Below are 12,519 nucleotides of genomic sequence, written 5' to 3'. Positions count from 1 at the left end.
CAGGATTTTTGGTTTTTCAGTCACATGAGAAACGTTGATCAGGGCTCTACATTACAGGTGGGAAGATATTGTAGTTGTGTTGGTAATCCGAGCTTGGTGAATTTTGTACACACCAGTGAACTTTCGGGTTTTCTTATGGCAAAATGTTCACGATTCGGTTTCCATATGGCAACTAACAAAACAAAAATAAAATGTCCGTCGAAATCGGTGAAGTATTGCTAGAAGGCCATTTCTCATGCAGTACTAAGATTCCGTCGTATTGTATACTGACAACACATCCCTTCATTGAAAATTTTTCAACATTTTGCTCAAATTTTATTTACTTCCAAAAAAAATGCGAAACAGCTTAGCTGATTCCTGGTTTACTTTATGGCCAAATTTTCCGATAGAATTTTTTCCGTTGCAACGGCAAAACACTCACCAACACTCTTAAAACTTTCAGCCGTTGGGCCACCGATATATACCACCCTGAACGTTGATAATTTTGGATCATTGCCAACGTTTCGATCCGGGGGATTAGATCTTCATCAACCATTACAAAGGGAAATTTTTCATAATTTCCAAAAGGAATTTCATGGAAATTTCCGAAAAGAAATTCTTCGAAATTTCCGAAAGGAACATCTTTGAAATTTCCTAATTGAAATTTTTGGGAATTTCCGTAAGACATTCTTCGGAATTTCAAAAGAAGATTCTTTGGGATTTCCGAAAGAAGATTCTTCAGAATTTTTTAAATGAAATGAAATTCTTAGGAATTTACGGAAAAGTGTTTAGGAATTTACGAAACGAAAATCTTTGAAATTTCCGAAGGAAAAATCGTCGGATTTTCAGAAGGGAAATTATTCGCAATTTCTGGTGGTAAATTCTTTGGAACTTTAAAAAGTCAATTCTTCGACATTTCCAAAGGGAAAATATTCGAAATTTCCTAGGGCAGTCCTCGGAAGGAATTTCCGAAGGATTTTTTTTTGAAATTTTTGAAAGAAAGCGAAATTCTTATCCGAAGTGAAATTCTTTGGAATTTACGAAGAAAATTTCTTTTTTTGAAATTCTAAAGGACAGTTCTTCGGATTCTCGAAAATGTTAAATTTAAAATTCTTCGGAATTTTCAAATGAATTTCAGAAGGGCAATTCTATGAAATTTCCAAAGTTTTTTTTTTGAATTCCAAAAAATTTGAAAAACACAAAAATAAATCTTTCCAAATTTCCGAAAGAATTTTTTCGGATTTACCAAAAGGATATTTCTTCAGGAGTACTGAAGAGAAATTCTTTATTGTGTGCTGTATTTGTTGCAAAAGAAGGAAAAGGTACCCGCGGAGATAGTAGAATATGTGGCCCAGATAAAAACACAAGTTGGACGAACTCGTAAAATTAAAAGATGTTTATATGGACTGCTTGACACTAAAAAATATTATACATTGAGATCTACGAAATACCTAGATGGTTAGCTTAAAAGTTTGTGCAACATAAGTTTGGTTGGAAATCATAATTATAAAATAAAGTTCCTTTTTTTTATATTAATATTTTTTAATGAAAATCTTGACCAAGCACACATACAGTATCGATCCGATTTTGTCTACCCTCGATTTTATCACGTTTTTTACCGGATTTTATCACGTCCCGATCGTTCTTTTTATTTTTGAAAAATATACCGAAACAACAATGATTTATATAAATCATTTCTGAGTCAGGGAAAAAAGAACGGCTTTGGCAGGTTTTTGTTCCTATTATTATTATTGGCAGGGGTTTTTGTCGAGCCAAACTTTGTAAATTTGGCCACAATATGTACTTTGATGTGCAAAAAGAATGTTTTAAGGCCAAATTTGAGCATAATCAGTCATAAAAAAACCTGACAATAATAAATTCAAGCTCTCACCATCACTCTAATCCTATTAGAGATTTTTGTTGTTTCTTATGGAAACAAATAGTAAACAAGGATCAATTGGAACCGCTTTTAACGGTTCCGTTGAAAATAAGATGGCGTCTTCGCTTGCGATCCCTTATTCTAGTATTATATCTAAAGTAGTATCTAGTATCTCTTATTCTAATTTTTCACGTGTTCTCTTTACATCACGCTTGCTTTAAAATACCTAAGGCTAAATTTGAGATGCTTCCTACCGCGTTGCCTAGCAACATACTTAGATTCTATGATTGCTTTGATGTCTTGCATTATAATTCAAATTTTTGTCATAGCACTCAGTAGCCTAGCAAATTATCAGTCTATGGTTGCTATGATTGGATTTTGTTCCCAACATCACATCCCGAACAAGTAATGAAATTGCTCTGCAGAAAGAATAAGGCTTAAAGACCTATGCAGGCCAAGGGCCTCATACGCCTGTCACTGGTGAACAAAGCTCACGTGTACTCTGCATCGAAGCTTAAGTAGAACCGGTGTTAAGGGCGCAATCGTTAAGAGTGAACATTTTTATATTCGGTCAGTTACTGCAAATAAATTGCTTTTCGAGTCCCTAAGAAAATCAAGCAGGTATCTCAAGCATAATATCACATCGTTATATTGCTGCACATGATTGAGTGTTTAATTTTGATAAAATATCGAAAACAAAAGTGTGCATAAAAATTGCACCTCGCCATAACAAAAAGGTGGTAGAGAATTAACAATGTTGTTTACAGTTTTAAGAACCAAATCCAAGATGTCGCACATGTTGGGGTAGGATTCAGTGCTCCTACGCCTTCTCCCGTATGCAGGAGTTCATCCAGAATTCCACTCACCTGATGGATTTTTGACTTTTGAGCAGGTCTGATCCACTCGAACAAAGGATTCATTTTGCGTTCATTATGCGACCCGCTCAAACGTCATAATTTCTTGGGGGAGTTCATTTTGCGTTAGTCTATTTATCGGTCTTGTGTAGGTTTATTGTGAGGTACGAACCGCACCGTCCTTACTTTGCCATCTGAACCATAGAATGCCTTTTCAATCAATCCCTTCGGCCAGCATCCTCTGTGCATACCTTCATCGACAATCATTACCAAATCTCCTGGTTTGTCCTCATAATGGTTTCTATTGTCCTGCCACTTATTCATCTTAATAAGTTCTGGTCTGTATGTAGATATCCACTTCTTCCAAAATCTATCTCCATACACTTGTGCATGTTTGTAAGCTGCAATCTAGATCGCGTTCATCGAACTGATGATCGTATTGCATGTGGTTGATGCGTCCCAGAAGATGCACGTTTGGGGTCAAAAGTTCTGTGTCTTGAGGGTCTTCAGATATTTGAATCAACGGACGATTATTCACAACATTCATAACTTCACACAACGCTGTTCTAAGAACAAGATCTGTTGGGTAGCGCTCCTTCAGCATTACTTTCAGAGCCGTCTTCACGGAACGTACTAGCCGCTCCCAGCAGCCACCGAAATGAGGAGCTCCAGGAGGTATAAAGGACCAATCTACTCCTCTCACGCTCAAAGTTTCGTATATTTGTCGGTGGTCCAGTTGTGCAATATTTTTCTTCATTTCGTTGTTTGCTCTAGTAAAATTAGTACCGTTGTCCGTAAATAATTTCTTCGGCACTCCACGTACCGCCATGAAGCATCGCATTGCCATGATACAACTGGCGGTATCCAAAGATGGTACCTCTTCTAGATGAACTGCTCGGGTGGTCATACAGGTAAATAGTACAACCCAACGTTTCTCCAAGTGTCTTCCTACTTTTACCGTTAAAGGACCGCAATAATCGTTACCTGTATAACAAAATGCAAAAACACCAGGTCATGAGGTAAATCACCCATTTGTGTTACGTTTGGTTGCGCACGAAATTCTCGACATTTCAAACACACCCTTGCTACTTTCCGTACTTGCGATCTCATGTGAAGAATCCTATAGCGCTGCCGTAGGTTATTGATCACTGTTTCCATTCCTTGGAGACCATTTGAAATATAGTACATCCTAATTAATAGGGTTGTAAAGCCATCAATATTCGGCTGAATTATCGGATTATTTATATCGAAAGCCGTTTCGCTATATTGAATCCGTCCTCTCATCCGTATGATTCCTTTATGTAGAAATGGATAATATGTATATAACCGACTCGTTTTTTCACAAAATCTCACAAAATTCCAGTAGGAGATCATTAAGTGAAAAACCATGGGACTTTGCTTTGGCATCCATTACCAGCCTAAACTAGTTGTAGGAGATACCAAGTATTGCAGGTGTCTTTTATCTCTTCTTCTTTCAGCTTGCGAGCGTATCCTTTGTCCAAATATTCTTGGATCTTCTGGCAGTACTTCTCGGCGAATTGTAAATCAGCATCCATCTTCTTCTCTATTGTCTGCAAACGACGCAACGCTTGCGGTTTACTGTCGGGGAACGCAAAGTTGTTATACTTGTATAACTGTCCCACTTCGAAATGGTTATCACAACGCTTCAGGGTTCGGTTCATTATGTCCAGAGCCCGTTCGTCTTCCTCAGACATCTTCGGATCTTGGAATTTTATCCCGAAATCCTCAAAGCTACTCAATGAAAATACAAATAGTTGCAAAACAAATGTCTATATTTCCACTCTAGACAGACATTAGTACATTTCATTATGGCAAAAATATTTGCTTGGAACACTGTTGGATAGTTTCCCATTGCTACTATGATCGCTATCCCAGGACCAGCTCCCGTTTTTGTTCGATATATAATTTTATGGAACCGTCTCGAACAGCGGGACCTTCGACTTCCCAATCCATACGTGATGGCGCACGTACGTTATAAGAAGTGTCATTGTTCTCCACAGTCTCTATTAATATTCATCACTGGACCATATTGGAAATTTTGTGAAATTCTCATGTGGCCATGACTTGAATAACTTCAATCGTTTAAGTTTGTGCATATTCTTTACCGCTTCCCGCTGCACGAATTCATGCAACGATAGCACATTTAGAATTGCATCTAACTATTTTGGAAGACTGCTACGCATTGCTCGCGTTACAGCAATTGATACTAACCTTTGCAGTTTCGCAAGTTTATTCTAGTAGCCTCTTTTTGTTTTTGGCCACCATATATGTCAGATTTGAACGCATAATGGAAATATAGATCCAATAAATCATTTTTGGTCTGAAGCCCCATTTTCTTCCAAATGTTTTTGAGCATATCCAGAAGGCACTGGTTGCCTTTCCGATCGCACAAATCAGTTTGGAATTCAGAATGACTCCCAGTTTCTAGTGCAAGAGGATTGAAGGAAACCGTTGTTTTGGAACAGAAAAAGAATTTTACTTCAGGTTTCATGAGAAGCTTCACTTTGGTTTTGTTGCAGTGACCCAACGATTATTCGAAAACTTGGGTGTTTTTTTTATTTCAAAAGTTCTTTGATTGCGGAAAATGGCATTGATCAGAGGTTGGAGAGTTCAATTCATTCGATGCCTAAAACATTGAGATACGGAAGAACGGAGGTTATGAAGCATTTTGTTTTTTTTTAACCATGACGCCATTGTTGCTTTCTTTAAAAAGGAACTCACCGATCTGCCCAAGAGGTTCGCCAGACGCATTGACGACTTCTATTGAAGGGCGTTTTGCTTATGGCTTGCTGAGCATCTTTCTAGTTGTTAAGACTTCTGGTATGCGCTGCAGAATTGCCTTTTTTCGTGAAACATGTAGTGGTTTGACTGAACTATCAGAAGCTTCCCTGACATGTCCACAGTAGCCCTCCTCATGGCCAGACTGGCGCCGTCTTGCACAGATGTGTAGAAAACGGACAGTCGTGAACAGATTAGATTTGGCCGCATGGAGTACGACGGGTCTTAACTTCGACTTATTTCTTCGGAATTTTAAATGTGTAGATCATCAACAATATCCAAAGAAAAATTCATCAAAATTATTGAGGCAAATACTCCGCAATTCATTGTTATTTCCAGAAACAATCTTCGGCATTTCCAAAGAGAAAATTAATGGCATTCTTCGGAATTTCCAAAGCAGAACTCTAAATCGGCGAGGAAAATTCTTCGGAATTTTCCAGTACGTAAAAATCTTAGCAATTTCGAAAACATTAGGAATTCTCAAAGGAACTCTTTAGGAAATATAATATCTCAAGCTCTATCTGGAATAAAGGCGAATGCCGCAAGAAAGAATTCTCTTCGCCAACTTCCCCTCTTTTACATTAAAGTGACAATCAGATGATTTCTTTGCAGTTCCTTCCCTCAGAACGAAAGAAAACAATGAAAACTTGCATTCTGAGGTGATAAACCGCGATGAAATCCTTTGTTTGTCACTTTTATTTAAAAGGAAGGATATCGACGAAGAGAATCCTCTCTTGTGACATTTTACCAGATAGAGCTTGAATCTTTTGAATTTTGTTTCGATGTCCTTAATTTGAAATTCTAACTCTGTTCCACTTTTTGCTCTAAATCATATTTCTACAAATAGAGTATTTTTTTCTTTATCAGGGAGACTTTCAGCCCGAGGTTGGCTCGTTTCCGTCCAAAAAGCGCACTTTTTTTTTTCAAAAGTTTGTTTTTTTTTTCAGCTTAAACATCTTTCTGTGAATAATAATTACAATATATAATACAAAGATTCTGATTACGAGTTCCAATGTCTTGTACGCATTTCTTAGAGACTAAGATCGTTCTTACAAATCCATCGATACTTAAACTACAAACACCTTTCGCCGTGGCGCCAACTATCTTACTAATTTGATTCATGCCTCATCGCTTTATAAATAAACACACAGTCGAATACACCAACCAGGTAAACATAGGTACAATAAATATTTGAATTGATGCCAATTAGCCATTTTGTTCGAAGTGGCACACCCACGACTATGATTCTCTGTCCATCACCGAGAACATCGATAGTGAAATCCCGTTCAAACAAATCGACTGCAGGAAAAACGACCCTAAATCAATTTTAACAGTATTTCGCTCGCCAGTTAGTTGTTGTTTATTGTCAATCAAAAATAGCATCCGGTCTCGCGTATGGTTTCAACCGTATCACTTATCGTTACCCACCGTACATTTATATTTTAAATCGATGCATAATCGCTAACCTTCATATTGTCATCCTATTTTATGAACACATGCTGGGACTGATTGCCGGATTTCCTATCAACTCACTACAAAAAAATTTGGTTCAAGGATATATAAGTGCAGAATATATACACAGTGCAGAGATTACTACAACCAATTTTCTACTCGAGGAATGCTAGTCAATCAAACTACGATCAAAATAAATAAGCGTGAAACATACACATATAAAATGGTAAGCATACGTACATCAAGAGTTAATAAAAGCATGTTTGCAAAAGCTCTAACAACTAAGCTACGTTCGAGAGAGTAAGCAATGTATGTAGTATCATAACACCAATTAACCACCACCACACACGATGAAAGAAAGCGCAGTTCGTTTCCTTCGGTGATAGGAAACAGCCACTGTGAAGTGTCGTGATCCTAAGCCAGTATTTTCTTCAAGAAACAGCGAAATAAAGACCATCGAATTACGACACTTCACAGGGCGTTCTATGGAGTCGCATTTGGCGTTGAAGTGGGCTTTCTGGCTTACCTTTCCGTTATTATTCCTACTAGTGTTGAGGCCAGACTTGAAAAGGAGTTACATGAAAAAACAATTCAGCTATTGGAGGATCTAACGGTTCTTGGGGGTGGGTTGATAGAAGTAGCTTTTCTACGGTACGCGCTACTCTACAAGAAGCATACTCTTACTCGTGTTGTTGTTTGTTGTTCGAGATGCTTTCTCGTTTTGTTTCTTGGGAGGGTTATTGAAGTCTTGTTTTCTCGGGTAAGGTAGTTGAAAAAAGGTTCAACTCAAAAGTAGGAAAGCAAAATCGTACTCACCATATCCGCACTCAGACGTGAGTGGACATCTTCGCAGAAGACATCCCACCAGTACTGGAGGAAGTTGGCCAAGTGCTGATAACCGCCGGGGATGTACACTTTGCGGGACTCCGAGTCAAAGTTTTGCAGCCACGGTTTGGCCGTGCCGATGAAGTGAAGAATTTTTGTGTTCTGACCAAATCTAAAAGAAAGTAGATTATAAGAACCACATTGCCCAGAAACCAGATCTTCGAACACTTACTGCTTAAATGCTGGAAGATACGAGTAGGAAGCCACCGACGATGTGTTGTAGATGAAGGGAAGGTGCTTGGAGATGTCCTTGTGCGCCCAGTCGGAGAAGTACGCATTCAGCAGACCCTGATCGCCCCCGTCGAAGCTTCCATGGGTCACGGCGTACTGCATCAGACTGGAGAACGTATCGAGCGACGGTCGATACACGTAGACGCCGGAGTTGAAACAATCGGGCCAGCCGATGTCCGGGGCGGCGGACAGCTCTTCCCGTTCGAACAGCTCATCGCTGTTGCGCAGCACCAGTGTGTCGGCATCGAGGAAGACGCATTTCTCGAACTGCGTCAGACGCCAGCAGTGCAGCTTTGTGAATGTGATGCCCAGCTCGGGACGTTTGAGCAGCGCCAGGTTGGCATCGTCCTTGGAGTCCAGCAGGTTGACCTCTTCTACGACGTTGAAGATTGTGCGAAGTTTGTTTCTGGAAGAGATAACGGAGGATTTCTACGGATTAGAATTGAAAATTACACAGCAAATAGTCCTAAACTACCCAGGGTAGCTCTTCTGTATTCTAATGGATTTTTTTCACTGAATTGCTCTAAAATATTTTTATCAAATTCTCAGCAAAATATTTTGAATTTACTCGAGAAGTTCTTCCGAATTTCACCGGACTTTATTCGGCGATTGATTTTATAATTTCGACGGAATATGAGGAAGAGAATTTCGGAAATTCTTCCAGGAGTGCTTTCCGAAATTTCATCAGGAATTCATTCGGAAATTGAACACCTGAATGGCGATGTGGCAGACGAAGATGGCGGTATGGTGATGGACCTGGGAGAACGCGCGCAGGACATAATCTTACCGGCTCCGAATCTCCAGGAAATCCAGGAGGGAGATTGGCCCGGCTGAAGAACAACAAAGCCCTGGGGTTGACCAACTACCAGGAGAGCTGTTTAAACACGGTGGTGAGGCACTAGCTAGAGCGCTGCACTGGGTCATTACCAAGATTTGGGAGAAGGAAGTTTTGCCGCAGGAGTGGATGGAAGGTGTCATGTGTCCCATCTTCAAAAGGGCGATAAGCTGGATTGCAACTACCGCGCTATCACATTGCTGAACGCCGCCTACAAGGTACTCTCCCAAATTTATGCCGTCGACTAGCACCAACTGCAAGGGAGTTCGTGGGGCAGTACCAGGCGGGTTTTATGGGCGAACGCTCCACCACGGACCAGGTGTTCGCCATTCGCCAAGTACTGCAGAAATGCCGCGAATACAACGTGCCCACATCATCTATTCATCGACTTCAAAACCGCATATGATACAAACGATCGGGACCAGCTATGGCAGCGAACACGGTTTTCCGGATAAACTGACACGGTTGATCAAAGCGCCGATGGATCGGGTGATGTGCGTAGTTCGAGTTTCAGGGGTATTCTCGAGTCCCTTCAGAAACCCGCAGAGGGTTACGGCAAGGTGATGGTCTTTCGTGTCTGCTATTCAACATCGCTTTGGAAGGGGTAATACGAAGAGCAGGGATTAACACAGGTGGTACAATTTTTCAATAAGTCCGTCCAGCTATTTGGCTTCGCCGACGACATAGATATTACGACACGCAACTTTAAGAAGATGGAAGCCTGCATCAGACTGAAGAGGAAGCCAAGCGGATCGGACTAGTCATCAACACGTCGAAGACGAAGTACATGATAGGAAGAGGTTCAAAGGAAAACAATGTGAGCCACCCACCGCGAGTTTGCATCGGTGGTGACGAAATCGAGGTGGTAGAAGAATTTGTGTACTTGAGCTCACTGGTGACTGCCGAAAATGACACCAGCAGAGAAATTCAGGAGACGCATAGTGGCTGGAAATCGTACGTACTTTGGACTCCGCAAGACGCTCCGATCGAATAGAGTTCGCCGCCGTACCAAACTGACAATCTACAAAATGCTCATTAGACCGGTAGTCCTCTACGGACTGAGACCTGGACGATGCTCGTGGAGGACCAACGCGCACTGGAGGTTTTCGAAAGGAAAGTGCTGCGTACCATCTATGGTGGGGTGCAGATGGCGGACGGTACGTGTGGGAGGAACGAATGAACCACGAATTGCATCAGCTGTTGGGAGAACCATCCATCGTTCACACCGCGAAAATCGGACGACGCTGCGGTGGGCCGGGCACGTTGCGAGAATGTCGAACAGTAACCCGGTGAAAATGGTTCTCGACAACGATCCGACGGGCACAAGAAGGCGAGGTGCGCAGCGGGCAAGATGGATCGATCAGGTGGAAGATGACTTGCGGACCCTCCGTAGACTGCGTGGTTGGCGACGTGTAGCCATGGACCGAGCCGAATGGAGAAGACTCTTATATACCGCACAGGCCATTTCGGCCTTAGTCTGAATAAATAATACGAAGAGCAGAGATTAACACGAGTGGTACAATTTTCAATAAGTCCGTCCAGCTATTTGGCTTCGCCGACGACATAGATATTATGACACGTAACTTTGAGAAGATAGAGGAAGCCTACATCAGACTGAAGAGGGAAGCTAAGCGGATCGGACTAGTCATCAACACGTCGAAGACGAAGTACATGATAGGAAGAGGTTCAAGAGAAGACAATGTGAGCCACCCACCGCTAGTTTGCATCGGTGGTGATGAAATCGATGTGGTAGAAGAATTTGTGTACTTGGGCTCACTGGTGACTGCCGAAAATGATACCAGCAGAGAAATTCGGAGTTGGAGTTTTCGAAAGGAAAGTGCTGCGTGGTGGGGCACAGATGGCGGACGGTACGTGGAGGAGGCGAATGAACCAGGAGTTGCATCAGCTGTTGGGAGAACCATCCATCGTTCACACCGCGAAAATCGGATGACTGCGGTGGGCCGGGCGCGTAGCAAGAATGTCGGACAGTAACCCGGTGAAAATGGTTCTCGACAACGTTCCGACAGGAAGAAGGCGAAGGTGCGCAGCGGGCAAGGTGGATCGATCAGGTGGAAGATGACTTGCGGACCCTCCGTAGACTGCGTGGTTGGCGACGTGTAGCCATGGACCGAGCCGAATGGAGAAGACTCTTATATACCGCACAGGCCACTTCGGCCTTAGTCTGAATAAATAATATAAATAATAATAATCATTCGGAAATTCCTAAAAGAAATTCCGGCGAAATAACGTGAGCCGAGGGTATGGAATTTTTGGTGGAATACCTGGAAAACATTCAGAAAGTATTGCAAAAGGAATTCCTGGAGAAAATTCCGGAGGAGTTTCCAAAAGAATTCTTAGACAAAATTTTTAAGGAATTTTTAAAAGAATTACGCAAAGTGCGTGATTGCTCTTGTTTCGGACAGCAGAACGATCGCGCGATCGGCCGAATAATTGTGTTCTGCATTGCGTGGCCAGTAATAAAAATCAGTTCAGTGCGCGACCGGTAATAAAAATCAGTTCAGTGCGTGATTTCGCTTGTTTCCGGACAGCAGAACGATCGCGCGATCGGCCGAATAATTGTGTTCTGCATTGCGAGGCCGATAATAAAAATCAGTTCAGTGCGAGATTTCTCTTGTTTCCGGACAGCAGAACGATCGCGCGATCAGCCGAATAATTGTGTTCTGCATTGCGCGACCGGTAATAGAATAGCTATCGAACAATTAAGTGCAGTGCGTGATTTAGTCGTCAGGAAAGAAATAAAATATCTATATTGTGTTCGGGGTTCGGTGGCTCATGCGCATGTCGCACGCTGTCGAAAAAACGCCTTATTTAATAATTTGCTGTAGCCATCGAGCAAGTGGGTACAGAGTTCTGCGCTTCCGTGCGGTCGTCCAAAACGCGAATCTCCTCAGTTTTCTTATGCCACCGGGCGTGCATATTTTAAATTTTTACTCGTCGCGAGACAGCGAAATAGTGTTATTTTCCATCCCATAGATCGCATCGCTTACCAAAGTGAATCCAGATAAATTATCCTTTGTAACTAAAACGACATCCTTTCCCAAGACAATCGTGGAGATGCAGAGGTTTACTCGGTATCTACTTAGTAGCAACGAGAATCGGACCAACAATCCTTCCCTTCCTATATGACCATAAGGACGTGGCCGGCGCCGTTATTGACTTTAAATATTTGAGCTCCCGAAACGTGTACATTGAGAATGGGTAGCTAATCCCAAGCCTCATTTATTGTGTTCACTGTACAATTTCGCAAGTTCAGTCAATCACGAAGTAGCAACTACGAATTGTGCGGTCATAATGCTCATGCTCATGCTCATGCTCATTTTTAAAAGAATTACGCAAAGAATTTTTGAAGGCATTTTTAAATTCATTTACGGAGGATTTTTGAAGAAATTCCATGAGGAGAGAAAAGAAATTTACGATGGAATTGAAGATAGGCCAAAAAGAATTTCCGGATGGCTAACCGAATTAACTCCTGAGGTATAAAGAAAATTATTTTGAGCTTTTTAGTGGAATGTTTTCCCCTTTCATAAGACGAGTTTAAACAATCCCATTGAATTCCACCACTTAATTGTATCCTGACAGATACG

General features: G+C 41.5%; 1 protein-coding gene across 18 annotated transcripts in view; it reads right to left on the bottom strand.

Moving 5' to 3' along the window:
- LOC134217962 (glycogenin-1) overlaps positions 1-12,519 on the bottom strand; it is a 165,915-nt gene that overhangs the window by 112,144 nt on the left and 41,252 nt on the right. For 17 of the 18 annotated variants that reach the window (XM_062696811.1, XM_062696812.1, XM_062696814.1 and 14 more), the window contains exons 3-4: positions 8,021-8,485; positions 7,780-7,960 (exon numbers count right to left, since the gene is read on the bottom strand). In XM_062696811.1, coding sequence (XP_062552795.1) covers positions 7,780-7,960; positions 8,021-8,485 — 646 coding nt within the window. Of the gene's footprint in view, positions 1-7,489; positions 7,526-7,779; positions 7,961-8,020; positions 8,486-12,519 lie in introns of all 18 variants that reach the window. The other variant, XM_062696820.1, reaches the window with a different exon arrangement.

This window comes from Armigeres subalbatus, chromosome 2 (assembly GCF_024139115.2).
Source record: "Armigeres subalbatus isolate Guangzhou_Male chromosome 2, GZ_Asu_2, whole genome shotgun sequence".
Taxonomy (NCBI): domain Eukaryota; kingdom Metazoa; phylum Arthropoda; class Insecta; order Diptera; family Culicidae; genus Armigeres; species Armigeres subalbatus.
The sequence above is the reverse complement of the archived record's forward strand: the minus strand, read 5'-3'. Positions and strand labels throughout refer to the sequence as shown.